A 19,024-nucleotide genomic window follows, 5' to 3' on the forward strand; every position below is an offset into this window, starting at 1 on the left:
GTTTATAATCCAACTAATTGACTAGAGGGAGCAGGGGCAATCCAGATTGATAGATGGGAATGTCAGGACTGCAGCAGAGGCTGCTGTTCTCACAGCAGGCACAGGAGTCCTGGGGGAATTGCTAATTGTCCCATTTATGAATAAACAGCTTTAGCAGGGAAGGAACTGTGGGGAGACTCGTGTTAAACACAAACATTAAAACAGCATCACATCCTGGCCACTCTCATGGCATCTTCCTCTGCTTCTGCACAGCCCAGGAAGCAGCAGTGACTGGTTCTAAAGAGGTAACACCAGAGAGCCTTTTCATTCTGCTGGTGCTGAGCTTGGGAACATTCCCAATTCTTTAATTTGTCACAAAAAAGGACAAGAGTAGAGCAGCCAGTGTCTGTGATTTGTGTACCAGTTCAAGAGATACCTACACAAAGAATGAGGGTTTTGGTTTTGAGGATTCTGTTAAATGCTGCACTGGCAGTGCCAGATTCCATGGTTGTGGGAGCTCTTGGAACCCAATACTTCAGTGCTATTTGTTAATTAAATTAAATGAATTTCTGCTATAAATGCAGAAATTTATATCTATACCTATAGATATAAAATATGTATACTATAAATGCAGAAATTTATATCTATACTTATAAAATATGTATGCTAATCTAAAGTGAAGAAACTGAAATTTTCTCACCTTGCTAGGAGCTGAAGAAAATTAATAGTATTTTAGTAAGGATTAATACATTCAAAATTAATAATAATTTCTTAATACATTAATAAATTCAAATATTCCAAGTGTGGAAGAAGCTTTCTGGAAGGTGGTCAGCAGTCTGTAATGCAAACAAATAGAACCTGAATCTGATATTCACTGGGAATGTACTCATGGCAGTGGGTATATGTGTGTGTATATATATGTGTATGTATGTATATAAATATATAAATATATATATTTATATATTTCAAATCTAGTTTGCTCTTGATCTCATGCAGGTTTGCGGCCATTAGTCTGCAGTGTTTTGAGAAAGGACTTTTAAAGTTTAATAGATGTGTTGTTTTGACTTTTCGGACTTTTTTGTCCCTGTTGTTCTTGAAGCTTTTTTCCTCCTCTCTTCCAGATTTCGCATTCATTTTGCTTCCTGTTGTGTATGATCTTATTTTCTCCCCCACATGGCTCCTGGGGTAGAGCAAAAGGCACAATTTTGACATTTGCATGAACAGTGTGAAGGTGTAGTTTGCTCCTCCAGCCCAGTCATGAAAAATGACTGAAGTAGGTTCAGAACTGCCCTGATCACTTGAGCATCACCCTTCTATTCCTGTTGTTTCCAACTCGCTCTTTGTGTACTTCCCCTCAGACATTTGGGAGGTCTCTGTAGCTCTGTGGTTTTGGTGAACAGTGGCTCAGACTATAAATATATAAATTAACCATGGTTGTACCTCTCCTGCCTTAAACTCATGCTGTGATTTTTGTGAGGAGAGCTCACTTGTTTTGTTGGGAGAGCTTTCGAGATGCTATTTAAATTCTGCTTTAGCTCACTTCCATGTCTGTTTAAAAATTCATGCTGCTGAGGGTGCTTTTAAAGCTCTGTGTGCATTTCCTGACTGATAGGTAGGAGCAGTAACTTCTGGCTACTGTTTAAAATTGAATTTTAGCGAGTAGATCAAATGCAACTTGGTAACTTTGGGGGGGTTTATTAGAGATACTCTGTTGCTCCTCTGAGTTTTGATAGCTAAAAGTAACATCTGCAGGCTTGGAAACAAGTAGTGTTTCTAGTTAATAATTTTGGATATTTTGTTGTATGCTTGTAATAAGTTAAAGGCAAAAAAATGCAATGATGCGTTGGTTATGTGCAGTAATTAGGAATTCTGAAGTCTGAGCCCATTTCCAGAGGGCCTGCTTCCTTTTATTTATAGATCCAGGGGTAAATATGCGACTTCTCTATTGGGAACTTCTGGAGTTTCCTTTTGAACAACAACAAAAGGATGAAATAAACATATTTTTCCCTGCAATGTGATGGTTGCATTGCTTGACAGTGCCATTCTTACTCTGAACATGCTGAACCTGCCTCAGGTCTCGATTTCAGTTTCATTTAGAGGCTTGGTGGTTTTGCTGGACTATTTTTTTTTTCCTGTTTCCATTGCAGGAAGCTTTTACTTCTCAGCCCTCTTGCTTGCACAGAGGAGCTGCAATTTGTCAGCTTTCCACACTACATAAATTACTTCTTGCAGCAGTGGTTTTGCAGTTGTGTAAATAGATTATACTTGACATGGCAGAAGTGAAAAATAGCTTGTTGGTCAGGAGACAGGTAGAGGAATTGTCTGTTCCTTGGGAAAGGATTAATTAGGCTGAAGAGTCCATTTTTCACCAAAGAATCAAATTTACTAATTATGTTAAACCAGTGTATAAGGAGGGAACATTCAGAGAGGTTATTTGCTAAATAAAATCAGAGCACTGCAAATGTTTCCACATTAGAACGCAGCTATGGAAGCTGCAGGGTGAGTGAGGAGAAATAATTTTTCAGGATGTGGACTGGATGTTTAAGGAGTGGCACAAGATATTTTTCTAGTTCAGCTGTGGGAAACAAATTATTAACAAAGCCAGTTTAAAAATAAATATATCTGTGCAGAAAATGGGGTTAAGCAGGGAATACAATAAACTTTCTCCATCGAGCATGGAGGCGAAAAAAAGCTTTGGGAAGCTGATCCATGTTTAATTGTTCTTCTGACAAGAGCTTAGGGGATGCTGGCTCAGCAGGATTTCATATTCTTCTCTAGCTCCAATGTTAAGACTCACTAATTTACACAGGAAAAAGCTACCAGTGTTTAATGTCTCCTGGAAATGACCATGCATATCTCTGAAGGGGAAGGAAGTGCATGAAGAATGACTTGGAGAAAAAAGAAATAAAGAAAAAGGTTGGAATTTAAAGAGGAAAAAGTTGGAAAACACTTGTGTTAAACCCTGCAGCAGAAAACCCTCTGGGAGGAGGGGGACTGGTGCTCCAATCTCATCTCTGAGACCTCTTGCACACATTCCTGCCCAGGGAAAACGAGACAGTGCAAAATGTGGAACTCAAAATGGTGTGTGTGAGTCCTCTTTCTGTCACTTCCTTCTAATACAGCGGCACTTTTTTTTTTTTTTTTTTAAACAAAACCCACTAGTGTGAAGTCTACATCTGCATTTAAATTAGAGCATCTTAAAGAAAAGAACAGGCTCCAAAGCTGCCCACAAGAAAGGTTTCCTTGCCAGGCTCCAGCATATGAACACTAACTAACTGCTTATTACCCAAGAAGAAATTCATTATCATGCAAATGTTGTTGGAGGGGAGGAATGTGAATTATTTCTTTCTAATTTGGTTTTAAATTGCAGTTTAGGTGATAGTTTTGGAACTTAAGTAACACTTAGCATAATTGGCTTAAGCTTGCATTCATTCTAGTTTTCTTTCTGTCTAAAATTGGACCAACCGTCTTGAAAATCAATTTGTGGACAAATGCAAGATTTCAGATGATTGCATAATAAGGAAGGAAGATTTTCATTCTTCTTTCCTCTCAGAGCCTATAAAACTGTGGAGTTTTATGGGAGGCTGTGGACTCGCTGTTGTGGGTGGAATTACAAGCATTGGTTCATTTGTAGTAATTATCATTGGAAATGTGATGGATTTCTCCATGCTGGCAAAAATCTGCTGCTGCTGCTACTTGGCAACTGTACCGTGTCTCTTGGGCGCTTGGCTGGGGTGTTGAGGGCTGGGATGCCACATTTGGGATTTCTGGGCTTGGATTTTAGCCCATCTCACCCCCTGCCATGGGTTGGACACCTCCCTCTGTCCCAGGTTGTTCTTTGGGCATTCCCAGGGATGGCAGCTGTGCCAGGGCCTGCCCACCCTAAAATAAAGAATATTTTTCCTTAGAATAAAGATATTTTTAATATCTATTCTGAACCTGCCCCAGCTCCTTGTCAATCCCACTTGGTATCCACTTTTGAGGTGGTGAAGATGAATCATGAATTATGGGATGTTCCTTGATTTGGAGTCAGGGCTTTTGTGCTCTGTTTTTCTCTTTAACTCCTGCAAATAGCCTCTGAAATGCAGATTTTTATTCCAGTGCACAGAGGACAAAATTAGGTATAATGAGAAGTGTCCTGAGCAGTACATTTGTTGTGTAATCCCCTGAATCTGGTAAAATAAATGAGTCTGTTACCTAAGTGAGAGTTTTATCCTTTACCTTGTCAGCCCTCTGAATATGTGTTGAGCTTTTTAATACCATTAATAATACCAAATGTATTCCTCTCTTTAAAGCATAATCTCTAAAATTTAAATTTTAGAAGTGGATTTTTAGCTTCTTAACAGTGAAAAAAAAAAGTAACACCAACATTTGTGCCAAAAATAATAATTCCAGATCCTTTAAAGGTCAGTGGGTTTGGTGCTTGTGGTCAGCAGAGTGCCCTGATGTCCTTTCTGCTTCCCATCAGTCACAGCCATTTGCATACTGATGGGAATATATAATGGTTTGGGGTGGTTTATGTGTTTTGTGTTACCTTTTGAAGCGATGGGCAGGCTCTGCTCACAGAACTCAAGATGTTAAAATATATTTATATGACTTGAAAAGTGCCAGGGTTCAGCAGAGCATAAGGAAACTGCCCTGTAATACCTAAAGCACTGAAAAAGGATGAGCTGATGGTGAAAAATTCTATAGAACAAGCAATAAATGTAATGTTAATCCATTCTTTTAGTTATTCTGAGAGCCTGGCTCTGTAAGGTGCCTTCTGTTGAGCCAGCAATAGTTAAGTGGAATTTCATTCACTTCCTGTGTTGCAAGTTTTGTTGAAAGTAGTTCCGCTGTTTCTATTTTTATCCTGATCAGAGGAGCCTGAGCTGCCTCAGGGTTACAAAAGACAGCTTGGGATCACCTCGAGCATTTCCACTCACTGCTTCTGTGAACGTGAACACACAGAAAACTCCTGAAATTCTTCTTTTTGAAGCCAGGCATATCAAACTCTCTGCTGAAATCAAACTGCTCATGCCTGGTGCATCTGAAAGCCCCTGTGACATGAGAACCTCACATCTTTGTGGTTTCTGAAAGGTGCATTTTACTTGTTGGAGTCGTTAAAAGAGCTGTTTGTTTTGTTTTTTTTTTTTTCTTTTAGCTCTTCAAGTATAAAATTGTAAGATGTAGTTATAGGAAAAAACCTGTGGGTTTGTGGTTGATGTTTTCATAAGTAGTGGAGCTTGCACTTTGTCCTGTGGATGCTAACTGTGTCACCTAAACAGAATCTGGTGGTAAGAATGTAAGAATAAGAAATGAGGACAATAATTACTGAGAAGTGAAGCATTTTGAGGTTGGTTTCTTGTACTGCACCTCATAATTCCTCTGTGTTTGTAACATGCCTTCAGCAGAATGAGCTTTACAGACACGGCAGTGTGTGCACGTCAAATGATGGCATGTGAGCACAATATTGTGACTAAATCAGCCTGGGGAGCTGATCCTTGCTACGTGTGAGGAACTAAATTATATTGTGTCAGCTGGGTGGCTCTGAAGGAGGTGAGAAATGCTGGAAGAAAATGAAAAAATCATAGCTGGCAGTGGCAGAAATGGTTGTGCCACGTTAATATTGCCTTGAGGGGAAAAGGCATTTAGTCACAAAGCACATTAATTTAACTAATTGTGTCAACGTGGCTGAGAGACACATCCCTGATTAAACCAAACCTCTAATGGCTTTCCAAGATGGAGCCCATACAGGAAACTGGGAAAGAAAAATCTGCTGAGGGTCTGGGGAAGGGAGACAAAACACCAGCAGAACCCCCAGCTGGGACTGCAGCTGGAAGTTTCTGCTCAGCCTCCTGAACCCCACAGAAATGTGTGGAGCAAACCCAAACCCATCGTGGGGCAGGAAGGAAGAGCAGAACCACAGCAGAGAGGGCTCAGGGCAGGAGGGAGGGGGGAACCTGTCTGTGGGCATGGGGTAACTGAAGGAACCCTCTTGCTTCATGCTGGTTTTGGTTCCCCAAAGCTCAGAGCCCGGCGGGTGCTGGGGTTGGGCACAGGGGCTGGGCTGAGCAGGCTCTGGAGCTGGGTCTGGCTGGTCCCACGACCAATTCTCAGCTCACTCCCTGTGCACCAGCACTGATCCCTCCATGCTCCAGCTGCAGGTGTTCCTCCTCATGTGTGAAACACTTGGCTACTGTACACAGTGGAAAAAATATTTATCTTGTGTCGTTTTCGCATGTTGATTCGTTATTTCCAACCATAATAAACCGGGAGCTTTGCACGTACGTGTGAAAGCACTCGGGGCTGTGAAATCCCACCTCAGCTGGTGCTGTGAGCACAGAACAGAGCCAGCTCTGGCTCTTTGAAGCTGGCCCAGGTGTTCCTGCAGCTGCCTGCACACTCTGGGGACAGCTCTGATGTGGCCTGAGGTCCCTGGGTAACGTTTTCAGCACTGCTTGGGTGGCAGGTGTTTAAATTCCCCAGCAGCAGGATTTAGGTGCTGCACTCAGCTCTTCCCAAACTGGGCTTGGCATTTCAGTCTTCAACTTATGAGATTTAATTTTAATTAATTCTTGTAAGATTTAATTTGAACTTGTATGATTTAGTTCTTTAACTCATAACTTGTCTCTGGTGGAGCCCGCACTGACGGTTTTGTGTGCATTACTGTGTTTAGGTTAAATTTTGAAAAATGGGACTTTGCTGGAGGTCTGTGGTCAAAGCTGTTTGGGAATCTCCAGTCTAAGAGCCATAAATGTTCTTTGAATATGTGCCCCCTTTTCTGAGAGTACATTCACCTCTGCTTAGTTGAAGCAAGAGCAGTAAGGACAGTTCTGATGTTACTAAAAATAAAGCACAATCATCAGGAAGCTTTGACATGCCAATAAAAGTATTCTCTAGTATTGCAAGTGTTTATTTGGTCTGTGTAAATTTACAATTATGTAAATTGTTAAAATAAAGGAAATAGTTGTCCTTTTAGCATAGGATTAGTAACTATTTGCTGTATGTAAAAACCAGTAACACAAACTATTTTGCAATTTGCTGCTCTTTATGTTCATTTCCTGTGGTTTTTCCTGTTATTTACTTACAATATAGCTGGATATTTACAAAAAATATGATAACCTTGAGAGTTTAAAATGTTCAGCTGGTTTTGGAAACCAAGTCCTTCAATGTGTGTGTGTAAAACCATTTGTTTATCCATCCTTAAGCCTGAGGAAGTTCTTATTTCTCTCATTAACTGATGTGCTCAGCTGAGTGCAAGCATTTCCTGGAGCTCAGCTGAGGCAGAAGAGATAAACAACTGAGCACAGGAATATTCCCTGGCTTCTTGCAGTGTTTTGTTTAAACCATGCACTTGTTCAGGGTCAGAAATGCATCAAAGTGCTTTTCTGTCATACCCAAATTTCCTCACATTGTGCTGGGCAGCAATAGGAGAGTACAAAATCATTAGCAGGTTTATTAAAGCCCCTATTTTTATAAACTCAGTTATAAAAGGCCCATCATTTTTTGCTTGGGTTGTAGATTAAATGATTGATAACAGCCTGGTGGTTGCTTTTTCTTCTTGCACGAACACAAACTGTCCTCTTATTTTTTGCCTTTTTATGAGCGACTGCTTTCAGAATTTCACACCTCTGATTTACAGTTTTTCTGGTGTTTATCAGAAAAAGGCATTGCAGGGACACGGTGGGAATCTCCATGGGAGGGACCTGGGGTGGGAATTTGCAGTTAAATCATTTTCCCTGTACCACGAGCTCAGAATCTGAGCCTTCCCCCGAAATGCAAAGAGAAACACACAGCTTTGTTTTTACTTAACATGCCAAACCCAGACTGTGGAACTGCTTCAAAATACCCAGTTTGAGTGTGTGACACATCCAGGGACAGCTGGGGAATGGGACAGCTCGGGGAAGAGCAGCTGGGGGCTTTTCCTTGTGTTAATCCCAAGCACCTGCTGTTGTTGGACACGTATGAAATGACAAAAACCAGAATTCTTTGTGTAGCTGGTGTTTTCCATAAACACTTTGAGCAGCTTTCATTGCTGCACACAAATGAAAATGTAGCTGGATAAAGAAGAGTGAGAAAAAACTGCTGTCATAGAAAATTTAGAGTTTTGGGTCCTTCTAATCTACCCAGACTGTCAGGGTATGGAGCAACAGCTCATAAGGGGCTGAGAAAATACTGGAATATATGTCAAGCAATATGGTCACTTCCAGTTGAGTCTAGACCCTGTGAAAATGTGGGAAATGTCCCGAATGTCCAGGGAATTTTTGTGGGAAGGCTGGACATCAGTTCTACAATCAGGCACATTTACAGGATAAGTCCTTCAAGTGGCAATATCATGTTTGGAGCAAGTGGTATCTGAAAAAACATCCCAGATGAAGTGAACAGGAACCAATCCAACCAGAACACCAGAAACTGGTGAAAAGCTGGAGCCTGGGGGAGTGGAGTTTGCTGCCAAACACAAATGTTCTGCAACAGCAGCAAACTCGGGGAGAGAGATGGGAAGAGAAGAAATCCACTGTGGCTGGGGATGTTCTGTCCCTCTGTGGTTCAATATTTAAATAATCAGTGCCACAAGTGAGTCTGTGCCATGCCTGGGTGGTTTCTGAGCAGCTCTGGTGTGTTGGGCACAGCTCACAAGTTGTTCTTCCCCACATGATGCCAGTTCCTTCTTTTACCTTCCAGCACATGATGTGGGGGTGAAAAAAAACCCCTCTGGCCTAGAAATATCCCTGTCTCTTTTCAGGAACCTTTCCTAGCAGTGGAGTGGAGGAGAATATTTGGAATATTTATTTGGATAAAGGAGTGAGAGAGAGCTGTGTCTCTGGTGAATAGAATAGCAGAAAATATATTTTTTCCAGCTTCAAAAAGGGCATTTCCTGTGGGATAGAGCACTCCTGATGTCTCAGTGGCACCAGGCAGAGAAGGGACTTGAGGTCCCAGCTGTAATTCAAATTGGATAATTAAACACAATGTTTGAGAGCTTTTGTGTGTAAGTTGTGACCATTTTAGGAAAAACCTGCAGGTGTTTTTGCATTCCCTTGGGGGCTTAGGTCTGTTAGGATCAGTTAGAGATTCCCTGAGCAAATCTATTGTGTTGGGAGCCTCTGGAGACCTGCAGAGACATTCAGCTTCCATTGTCTGGGGCAGGAGCAGTTTTATGTGCTCTCAAAAGGAATTTTCAGACCCAAACCTGATGAGTTTTTGTCTTCAATACTCAGTAGGTGAGGTCTGAGTATTGGTTTTGCGCATTTTCTGTGAATGTGTTTTTCCATGGGAGGATTTTTGCCTGCTCACCTTAAAGAGATTATACAGAGTTTGTCATTGTGGAAAATGTCTTGACAAACACAGACCTTGCTGGTAGTTCCCATGTTTTAGATGTTCTAAATGCTGGGGAAACACTTGAAAGAGAGCCCCAAATCAGAGTTTTGCATGCTGGGATCATTCTTGAATTGCAATAAGTGCTGGTTCAGCTTTACTTGGAATGCTAAACTCTTTGTTTTCCTAAAAGAAACAATTTTTGTGATCCTTTGCAGGAGGAACCTGACCAAACTGTCCCTGATATTCAGCCACATGCTGGCAGAACTCAAAGGGATTTTCCCCAGTGGTCTCTTCCAGGGGGACACGTTCCGGATCACCAAGGCAGATGCTGCAGAATTTTGGAGAAAGGCTTTTGGTGAAAAGTAAGTTTTTAACTGTGCTTAAAAACAGGTGTGGGAGCAAATTGCACCCAGTGTTTTTTAGAATTTTGTTTGGCCCTTCAGGAAGGGCTTTGTCACGTTAAAATAAATTATAGGAGAGACCTACTGGTCATTCCTGCATTAACTTTCCCAGTTTTTTCCTGTCTGGTTTTAAATGTGTCAAGTGATGAATCTTTCCCCAGCTTCCCCAGGAGACTCTTGTATTGTCATGGTGTTTTCTTTGATTATTCAGCTTAAATTTTCCTCTCCTTGATTTAATTCTTTAACTTTTAAGTAAGCTATGCAAAATAATCCTTTCTTCTTCCAAAGGTTACCATGCCCCCTACATGGGTTGTTCTTTAGCTAAGCCATAATATTATATTCTTTTCATCTTCCCTCCAATTAGTCTTTCCAATCATTTACTCACCTCTCTCCTTCTCTGAATTTCTGTTTGCAAAATGGCTTTGCTAAGAGTGAAGGGGAAAGGGAATTGCAACAGTCTTTGTGTGCAGACTGCTGAAATGTCAGGTTTAATTTCTGTATCTAATGAAACACTGGCTAAATGAACCGTGGAGGTGTTCGCAGCAATGTTTGGGGATTAAAGTTAATGGATTGGGTACTGCTTTCAAACTGAGGGAGCTGAGGTACTTCACCTAAAGAGTTTAATTAGTAGCTGTCAGAACAAAAAGCCATAATGTATTTACTCATGAATAGCACAGTTGTCTGAAGTGAGGCATTTTCTTTCTGTGTTTCTATGCCACTTGATTTATTAAAAAAAGGAAAATATTCCTTTAAACAGGAGCCTGTGTTTTGGCTTCTGATTATCTTCCTTCTCTAGTTAATCCTTCTTTAGAGAGTTGGTTGCAGCTTTTTTTTAAACCATCTAGACTTAACTTCTTCTCTGCCAGCTGCAACATTGTGAAATTATTATCAAGTGATGCTGTGGTAGGACTGCAGAAAGAGGGAAGAGAGAAACCAGAGGGGGGCTTCTAATTCCACAATTTTGCATGTGCAGAGAAAATTGCTATAATTTCATTTGGCTGCTGATTTCCTGCAGTACCAAGAAATCTGTTTTTTTGTGTGACATGAATAAATCTCGTGTGGCTGTTTTTGCTTTTCCTCTGTCTATTATCACAACATGGATGCTGACACAGATAAGGTGTGGCTGTGTGCATGGTGCTGCTGGTGCTCAGCCATTTGCCTTTGCCTGCTTTCCCCAGGACCATTGTTCCTTGGAAGAGTTTTCGCCAGGCCCTGCACGAGGTGCATCCCATCAGCTCTGGCCTGGAGGCCATGGCTCTCAAATCAACCATTGACCTGACCTGCAATGACTACATCTCAGTGTTTGAGTTTGACATCTTCACACGGCTCTTCCAGGTGAGAACTGAGCAATGGGAATCACTTCAAAGTGTTTTACTTTTCTTTATCCAGGCCAATGTTTTACACACATTATTTGTGCTGTATGGGATTTGCTTGTCCTGCCCTCCATCCCTTAAAGAGTATTACTTAAGACCCCATATTGCAGTAAATGTGAGTAATATTTCTGGCTGTAGAATTAAAAAAATCCCTAAATATACACTGCAACTCCCAGGAACATTCAGCATCCTGCCATGAATCAGGTTTTCTCTTTCAAAGGTCACTTTGAGACTGAAGCTCTGACACAGCTTCTGCAAGCCAGGAAATGTGAAGCTTAGTTCATCACTCTGTCTTCCCTCATGCCTTTCTTTATTGTCAGATTTATTTTCCATGGAGGGGGGTTGTTCAGGATGGAGCTCAAGCATGGAAATTTGGGCTTCCTATCTTTTGAACTGCCCCAGCCAGGATGTTGTGGACATGTCTGTGTGTGTGAGAAATCTCTGTATCACTGAAGGGATATTAACAGTAGGTAAAATTCTTCCCCACAGTCTCTGATAGTGCTAAATTCAAAAACACAGCTTCTGATGGTACAATTGGGTATTTACAAGAACAATCACTCACTTCTTTGGCTCTGACTTGCCTTTTCCCATGTGATGGGGTGGGTTGTAATTAAGATATGTCTAGATGAAAAATTCCCATGTTTGGTGTTGCAATGTAGCTGATCTCATTCAGCTCTTTTTCCAAGTGTTGTACATAAAGAACAAGTCAAGAGCTGCTGCAAATTCCAGGGGATGCAGAGTTCTTAGGGAGTGCTGATACCTTCCTGTAGACAAGTTAAAAAACTTGGAAAAATCAGGTGAGATTTACACAGCCAAGCCTTTCTCAGGATTGAGAGATTTCAGGTGGTTGTTGTGACTTTTGGGGCATCATTTTAAGCAATATTTGAGATGTGTGTGCTGGTTTCTTCATTCAGATCTGAGACCAGCCACAGTCCTTGCCACACCCTGGTGAGGTGGGGTTGGTGAGGAGCAGTCACAAGTTACAGACCGTGAAACTGAGACCCAGAGGGGAGGTCACTGTCCCCAGGCCATGCAGGAAGTCGGGGTTGGAGAGCAGAGCAGTCATGGTTCCTGGGCTCTGCAGAATCTCATTAAACTCCTGCCTTTATCCCTGTCTGGGGAATGAGTCATTCTCTCTGCAGAAGCAGCACAATTGATGGCTATTCTTAAGCTGGGACCTCAGTGACTTCTCCTTTTGTATTTATTAAAGGAGTTTTGATTAAGGTCTGTCTTAGGTGATAATTTTATCCCCAACAAGCGACAAACTCAAATGCCAAGTGCTGCATGGGAATGAATGTTTTGCTTTCTTTACTGGATCTGTGGTGGAACAGAACCATGTTTCTCTAACTGCAGCAGCCTCTGATGCAGGAATATTAACCCTTTCCAGAAGTGTGTGGTTAATTTGTTTCTCTGGTGCTTCCCCAGCCCTGGTCATCTTTGCTGAGGAACTGGAACAGCCTGGCAGTGACTCACCCTGGCTATATGGCATTCCTCACCTATGACGAGGTGAAGGCCAGACTGCAGAAATTCATTCACAAACCTGGCAGGTGAGAGAGAGCTCAGCCAGCAGGGAGGGTCTGCCTGCCCCCACTGATTGCAGCAGGGCTGACAGATTATCTGTGCTCCTTTCTGCAGCTTGTGTGGTCACTTCTGGGCTGCTTTGAAACATGGAAACCTCCTCTAGTCTGTTTGTTTGTTGGCTTTTTCTAAGTTGATTTGAAACAAATGGTTTTAAGGATGTTAACTTCTCTTACTCTGGATTCTGGGTTTAATTTCACCTGGAGGCCAGTTGGATTCTTTTCTCATTTTGTATCATATTGCAAAGTTCCCCTTTGAACTGCCTGGGCGTCAGTTGAGGAAAGCTGCTACAAATCATCAAGTAATTCCTACTAATTTTATTTGCTGTCTTGATATGGCCAGACAAAGGCTACCTACTTGTCACTGAATGTTTTGAGTCTGTTCCAAGCTGAGGTTTCTTTTCCTTTGTGTGTTTTTAGTTACATTTTCCGACTGAGCTGTACCCGCCTGGGTCAGTGGGCCATTGGCTACGTCACTGCAGATGGGAACATTCTCCAGACAATCCCCCACAACAAACCTCTTTTCCAAGCACTGATTGATGGCTTCAGGGAAGGCTTGTAAGTAACTTTATAAAAATTAGGACAACAAAGCAGTTAAAATTTGAATAACCCCATTGCTGTCAGTGGAATAAGTCATTGCTGAACTATTTTGGCACTCAGGAATTACTGACAGCTGTCTTTGCACTGCAGAGCTGTGCAGGAGCAGATGATAAATGTGCACCACTGTTTCCCTTCTCATAAATCCCCTTTTTTTTTTTTTTTTGTCAAACCCTTAATTTGAACCAATACTTTTAAGAATAACGTGTTCAATTTTGGTCCAATCATAAAATTCCTCCACAACATTAGAATTCAGAATACCTTGACCTCCCACCCTTTGCTTCTCACCTTCATTCTATCTTCCCTTCCCACCTCCAAAAGAAACCTTAGATCTGTGGGTGTGTACTTGTGTGTACAGGCACATACAGAGATATTTTTTCTCCCAACTTCTTCCAGTTATTTATTTCCTGATGGCCGGAATCAGAATCCTGACTTGACTGGCTTGTGTGAGCCCACACCTCAGGACCACATTAAAGTTACACAGGTGAGTAAAATATTCCATAAAATATTCCATTCCATCCAACTCTCTGCCTTTCTCCCTGATTTCCACCCTCCTTAGCTATTCACCCAGTTCTGTCACACTTGTTTTTAGTGCTCCAGTATTTTACAAAATTCAGAAATCCTCTGTGATAGGGATGGGCAGATGAGATTGCAAAAACAGATTTTAAGGGTTTATTTTTAGAATGTTCTGCCAACATTGATGCTTTTGTGCCATTCAACATCAACATGTCTTGAACCCTGCTTTTCTTGGGATGCTTAAATGAATATTATTGGATAATTTGAATTCCACTTTTTTCAGAGCATCTAGCCTGTAAAATGATAGTGGAATATTTGTATTTATGCTGTGATTTATGCTGGCTTTCCCTCAGGAACAATATGAGCTGTACTGTGAGATGGGCTCCACGTTCCAGCTGTGTAAAATCTGTGCTGAGAACGACAAGGACGTGAAGATTGAACCTTGTGGGCACCTGATGTGCACCTCCTGTCTCACAGCCTGGCAGGTGAGCCTTGGCCTCTTCTATATCTGTCTCTTCTTTATCTCTCTGAGGGCAGCTGCTTGATCTTTTGCAGGTATTCTCTTCTTTTGCAGATTCTTTTACAGAATATCTTTTACAGATATTCTCTTCTCAGAACTGTTCAGGTGTGGAGAGAACATAGCAGAAACATTGTCTCATTATGTCACAGCATCAGAAGCTGTTTAGATGCCTGATCTCTTAATATGGAATAAGGAAAAACTGTGAATACTTCCTAAAGTGCTGTTTTTCTACTTCAAGGAGAAAACATTCCGTATTTCTAGCCCAGTTTGCCTTTGTGTTCCTCTCAGTTGAAAGCTGCCTGCCAAAAAGCGGGTTACAAGCCGATTGTTTATGGAGCAGGTGATAACTGTGCCCCCCAGAAGCTGCTGTGACAGATCTCTCGTGTCCCCTGCAGGAATCTGAAGGCCAAGGCTGTCCCTTCTGCCGCTGTGAGATCAAAGGCACGGAGCCAATCGTGGTGGATCCGTTTGATCCCAGGGGAGGAGGAGGATTGTCCAGGCAAGGGGCAGAAGGAACCCCCTCTCCTAATTACGATGATGATGATGATGACAAAGCTGATGATTCCCTCTTCATGATGAAAGAACTCGCTGGTACCAAAGTAAGCTCATAAATGATAAATGATAAATGTGGCAGTGCCTTTTCTGCAGCAGTTTTCTCTTAGTGATTTGTGCCTGTGAGGTTTGTCAGACTGTGTAGCAGTAAACATCCTGCTCCCTATGGAAAACAGGGGTTTAGGTCCAGTTTTGTGAGCTCATTTCACACTGCCAGTTTGGGATCACACTTTGAAGCCTTTGATCTTTTGTGTGTTGTCTTGGAGGAATCCCCAGAGGGGTGAAGAAGCTGGCCTGGCCTGTTGGAATGGAAGGTGTGGGTTTGGAACACTCGTCTGTGTGTTAGATTTTGATTTCTTAGGCAGAATTTACCCAGATCAGCAGAAATTCATCCTTTTTTTCCCCAGTGATGGATACAGCCTTCCCAAGGTCCTGATAAATAACAGGGTAGAGGGCAGGCTGTTCTGCTGAGGAACTCAGTTTGGCTGTCATCTTTTTATATGGTGGCTGATAAATCTGTCTAATAAAGGTGTGATAACTCTGCTTCCCTCCAGGAGCTGTGTGTGGATTCTTTGTGGATCCCTGCATGGCTTTTTCATTCCATTTTCATTTCTCATTTCAAAATCTGATTGCTGCTCTTGCATTTTTTTACTGCATAGGGAAGTGGGTTTGAATTTGGTTAATTTTTAATAGCTGAATCAACTAAAATAAGCTGCATTTCCTGGTCAGAAAAAATCTTCACCTCTGGTTTACCTGGAGTCTCTTTCCCTTTATCTTTCATCCTGTGAAATATGTACTAATCTGTAAACACTGTTCCTGGAGGGCTTTTTTTACATATTTTAGGGAATCAAAGCAATTTTCTTGGTGTGATATCCTGTCAATGTTGGAATTTTGTTGGCTTCGTTGAGCTCAAACATACGTGAAGCTTTTCAAAATTCAGCAGCACTAACTTTGATTGTAAAAAAAGAGAAAATAAAGAGAATAACAGGTGCTGTGCTGCTTTGTTAAGTGGAAAACCAGCTTTCCAGAGACAAAAATGGAGGGTTTGGTGCACACCAGTGCTCTGTAGTGAAAGCAGTTTGCACAGGGACAGGAGCTTTGCAGCAGATCGTGCCCTCTGGTGTTGAAAAGCTGCTTGTCCCTGCTCAGGGCCCCCTGAGGCAGCTTTGTTACTCCATGAGAGGCGCTCCGTTTGTTTTTCTAGTTGAATTTTTGTTACTCCACGAGAGCAGCTCGGTTTGTGTTCCTAAGTTGCATTTTTGTTACTCTGTCAGGATAACTTGAATTGTGTTTCTAAAGTGCATTTTTGTTATTCCATCAGGACACCTTGGGTTGGGCGTGCAAGTTGCATTTTTGTTACTCCATAAGAGCAGCTTGGTTTGTGTTTCTAAGTTGCATTTTCATTACTCTGTCAGACACCTTGGTTTGTGTTTCTAAGTTGCATTTTTGTTACTCCATCAGGACACCTTGGGTTGTGTTTCTAAGTTGCATTTTTGTTATTCCATCAGGACGCCTTGGGTTGTGTTTCTAAGTTGCATTTTTGTTGCTCCATCAGGACACCTTGGGTTGTGTTTCTAAGTTGCATTTTTGTTACTCTATGAGAGCAGCTTAGTTTGTGTTTCTAAATTGCATTTTTGTTACTCCATCAGGACACCTTGGGTTGTGTTTCTAAGTGTGCCTTTCCGTGGTGTCTCGCTGCTGAGCTTGGATTGCTCCATTCCTGGAGGGCAGTTGTTACTCACAGAGCAGTTTGTAGCTGGAGAGGCTCTCCAGAGGACAGGAATTCCTGGGCTGAGCCCTGTGCTGATGTCCCATTTCTCTCTCTCAGGTGGAACGCCCTCCCTCTCCGTTCTCAGTGGCTCCTCAGGCCGCCCTGCCCCCCGTGCCGCCCCGGCTGGACCTGCTGCAGCAGCGAGTGGCCAACCCCCCCGGGGCCTCCAGCCCTGGCACCACTTCCAAGGTCAGACACACCTCCTACTGTCCCCTTCAGTGGGATTCGAGTGGGGCAGAACAATCTGGGGACCCCAACCTGTTCTCTCTGACATCCCCAAGTACTTTCTTCTTTTTCTATCTGGCATCCTGAACTACCAAATTATTATTACTGCTGTCACATTCTCTGGTTTCAGCCTCAATCCCTGCACCTTTGGATTTTCCTCATATTTTGTTCTAGCTGGTACAGAAGGTATCATATTTCTCTCCCCCAACTTTTCTGCACTCATTTCTCCATCAAGCATTTTTTACGTAGAAAATGAAGGAAAGAATTCAATGTGTGTGACTGGGAGAAGTGAACTGGCTTTCTGATTGATCAGCAGAAGGCAGGAGGATGATCTTGGTGGCATTAAGTTAATGGTTCTTCATCTGGTTCAGATGAAATAATGAAATTAGGGAAGTTCAGGCAGAAGAAAATACCAATTTCTGTGAACATTCATCACTGACTGATGAATGTTAACTTGTACAAATAACCCACAATTGAATCAGTTTTTAAAATAATGGGGAGGCTCTGTTTGGATTCCAATCTAAGGCTGCTGTAAGCTCATGTTCTCCCTCAAGAAGAGGAATCTGGGTGTAGCTATAGGACATGAAAGAACATAACCACACACTGCTGTTCTCAAGGTGAACAAAAAAGGGAAGTTTATTTTTTGACTCCAACATTTATAGTTTTCGAAGAGTGCCAGTGGATTGGAGGGTGACAGTGCCACCTCTCCAATGACACTGGACAAACCAACACTCTATCAACTTTCTCTTCTTTCATAAAGGAATGCAAAACAATGAGTTATTTACAAAAAGTGTGTGAGAGAGTTTGCTACAAGAATGTCAACATCAGAAAGCTTAGAAAATCTTAAAAACCAGGGCGACAATCTGGGGTGTTCAGAGCCTGGCTGGGAGTAGTTCCTGTGTTATCTCCTCAAGCTTGTGTAGAAGGTGCGGAGACATCTCCACATTCTTGGAGATGATGTGCTAATATCAACAGATAAACCCACCCCCAAACTCTCTCTCCTGTTTATCTCTTCTGCCTGGGTTCTAAGCACTCTTTCTCTCCCTCCTCCTCCCAGGCTGCTTCAGGTGCTCTGCACAAGGACAAACCTCTGCCGATCCCCCCCACGCTCCGGGACCTGCCCCCGCCGCCACCCCCGGACCGCCCGCACCCCCTGGGCCCCGAGAGCCGCCCGCAGCGCCGGCCCCTGCCCTGCACCCCGGGGGACAGGGACAAGCCACCCCCGCTGCCCTCCAACCGCCAGGGTGAGCCCTGGCCAGGCAGGCCCATGCCCAAAGCCCCAGCAGAGCCCTGGGCCGGCAGGGAGCTGTCCAACCGGCACTCGCTGCCCTTCTCGCTGCCCTCGCAGCTGGAGGCCAGGGCGCTCGGCAGCACGCTCAGCCTGGACAGCCCCGCGGTGAGTAGCTCTGGAGGGAACCTGGAGAGCTAATCTGGGAGAAAAGGCACCTTCTCCTCACACTGAGGAGTGGGATTTTGTCATGGGGGAGATGGAAAGAAATTGGTGTGTTCTAAGCAAGGGAGATGCTTTAATTCCTTTTGGGAACAAAGTTGAAATCCCAGTTGAAATCCCAGTTGAAATCCCAATTGCCTGATTGTGGTATTCACATGTCCTCTGAATGTGCTCTCAGCAGCACGCTCAGCCTGGACAGCCCCGCGGTGAGTAGCTCTGGAGGTGAGCTGGGAGAGGTAATCTGGGAGAAAAGGCACCTTCTCCTCACACTGAGGAGTGGGATTTTGTCATGGGAGAGATGGAAAGAAATTGGTGTGTTCTAAGCAAGGGAGATGCTTTAATTCCTTTTGGGAACAAAGTTGAAATCCCAGTTGAAATCCCAATTGCCTGATTATTGTTCACCTTTCAGTGCTGAGTAGCTGAGAATGTTTCTGTGACCGTGTTCACAGGGATCCGAGGATGAGGGAAGAGATGAGGATCTGACTCCATGTTTCAGAACACTTGATTTATTATTTTATGATATATATTATATTAAAACTATACTAAAAGAATAGAAGAAAGGATTTCATCAGAAGGCTGGCTAAGAATAGAAAAAGAAAGAATGATAACAAAGGCTTGTGTCTCGGACAGAGTCTCCGAGCCAGCCGGGCTGCGATTGGCCATTAATTAGAAACAACCACATGAGACCAATCACAGATGCACCTGTTGCATTCCACAGCAGCAGATAACCATTGCTTACATTTTGCTCCTGAGGCCTCTCAGC

General features: G+C 42.8%; 1 protein-coding gene across 2 annotated transcripts in view; it reads left to right on the top strand.

The window, feature by feature from the left end:
* CBL (Cbl proto-oncogene) overlaps positions 1–19,024 on the top strand; it is a 36,319-nt gene that overhangs the window by 7,310 nt on the left and 9,985 nt on the right. For both annotated transcript variants that reach the window (XR_004061371.1, XM_030964964.1), the window contains exons 3-11: positions 9,495–9,641; positions 10,859–11,015; positions 12,479–12,600; positions 13,051–13,188; positions 13,624–13,711; positions 14,097–14,228; positions 14,659–14,862; positions 16,644–16,775; positions 17,869–18,207. Coding sequence is in view for 1 of the 2 variants with exons in the window: in XM_030964964.1 (XP_030820824.1) it covers positions 9,495–9,641; positions 10,859–11,015; positions 12,479–12,600; positions 13,051–13,188; positions 13,624–13,711; positions 14,097–14,228; positions 14,659–14,862; positions 16,644–16,775; positions 17,869–18,207 (1,459 nt within the window). In the remaining variant the exon portion in view is untranslated. The remainder of the gene's footprint in view (positions 1–9,494; positions 9,642–10,858; positions 11,016–12,478; positions 12,601–13,050; positions 13,189–13,623; positions 13,712–14,096; positions 14,229–14,658; positions 14,863–16,643; positions 16,776–17,868; positions 18,208–19,024) is intronic.

Source organism: Camarhynchus parvulus, chromosome 24 (genome assembly GCF_901933205.1).
Source record: "Camarhynchus parvulus chromosome 24, STF_HiC, whole genome shotgun sequence".
In the NCBI taxonomy this organism is placed as follows: domain Eukaryota; kingdom Metazoa; phylum Chordata; class Aves; order Passeriformes; family Thraupidae; genus Camarhynchus; species Camarhynchus parvulus.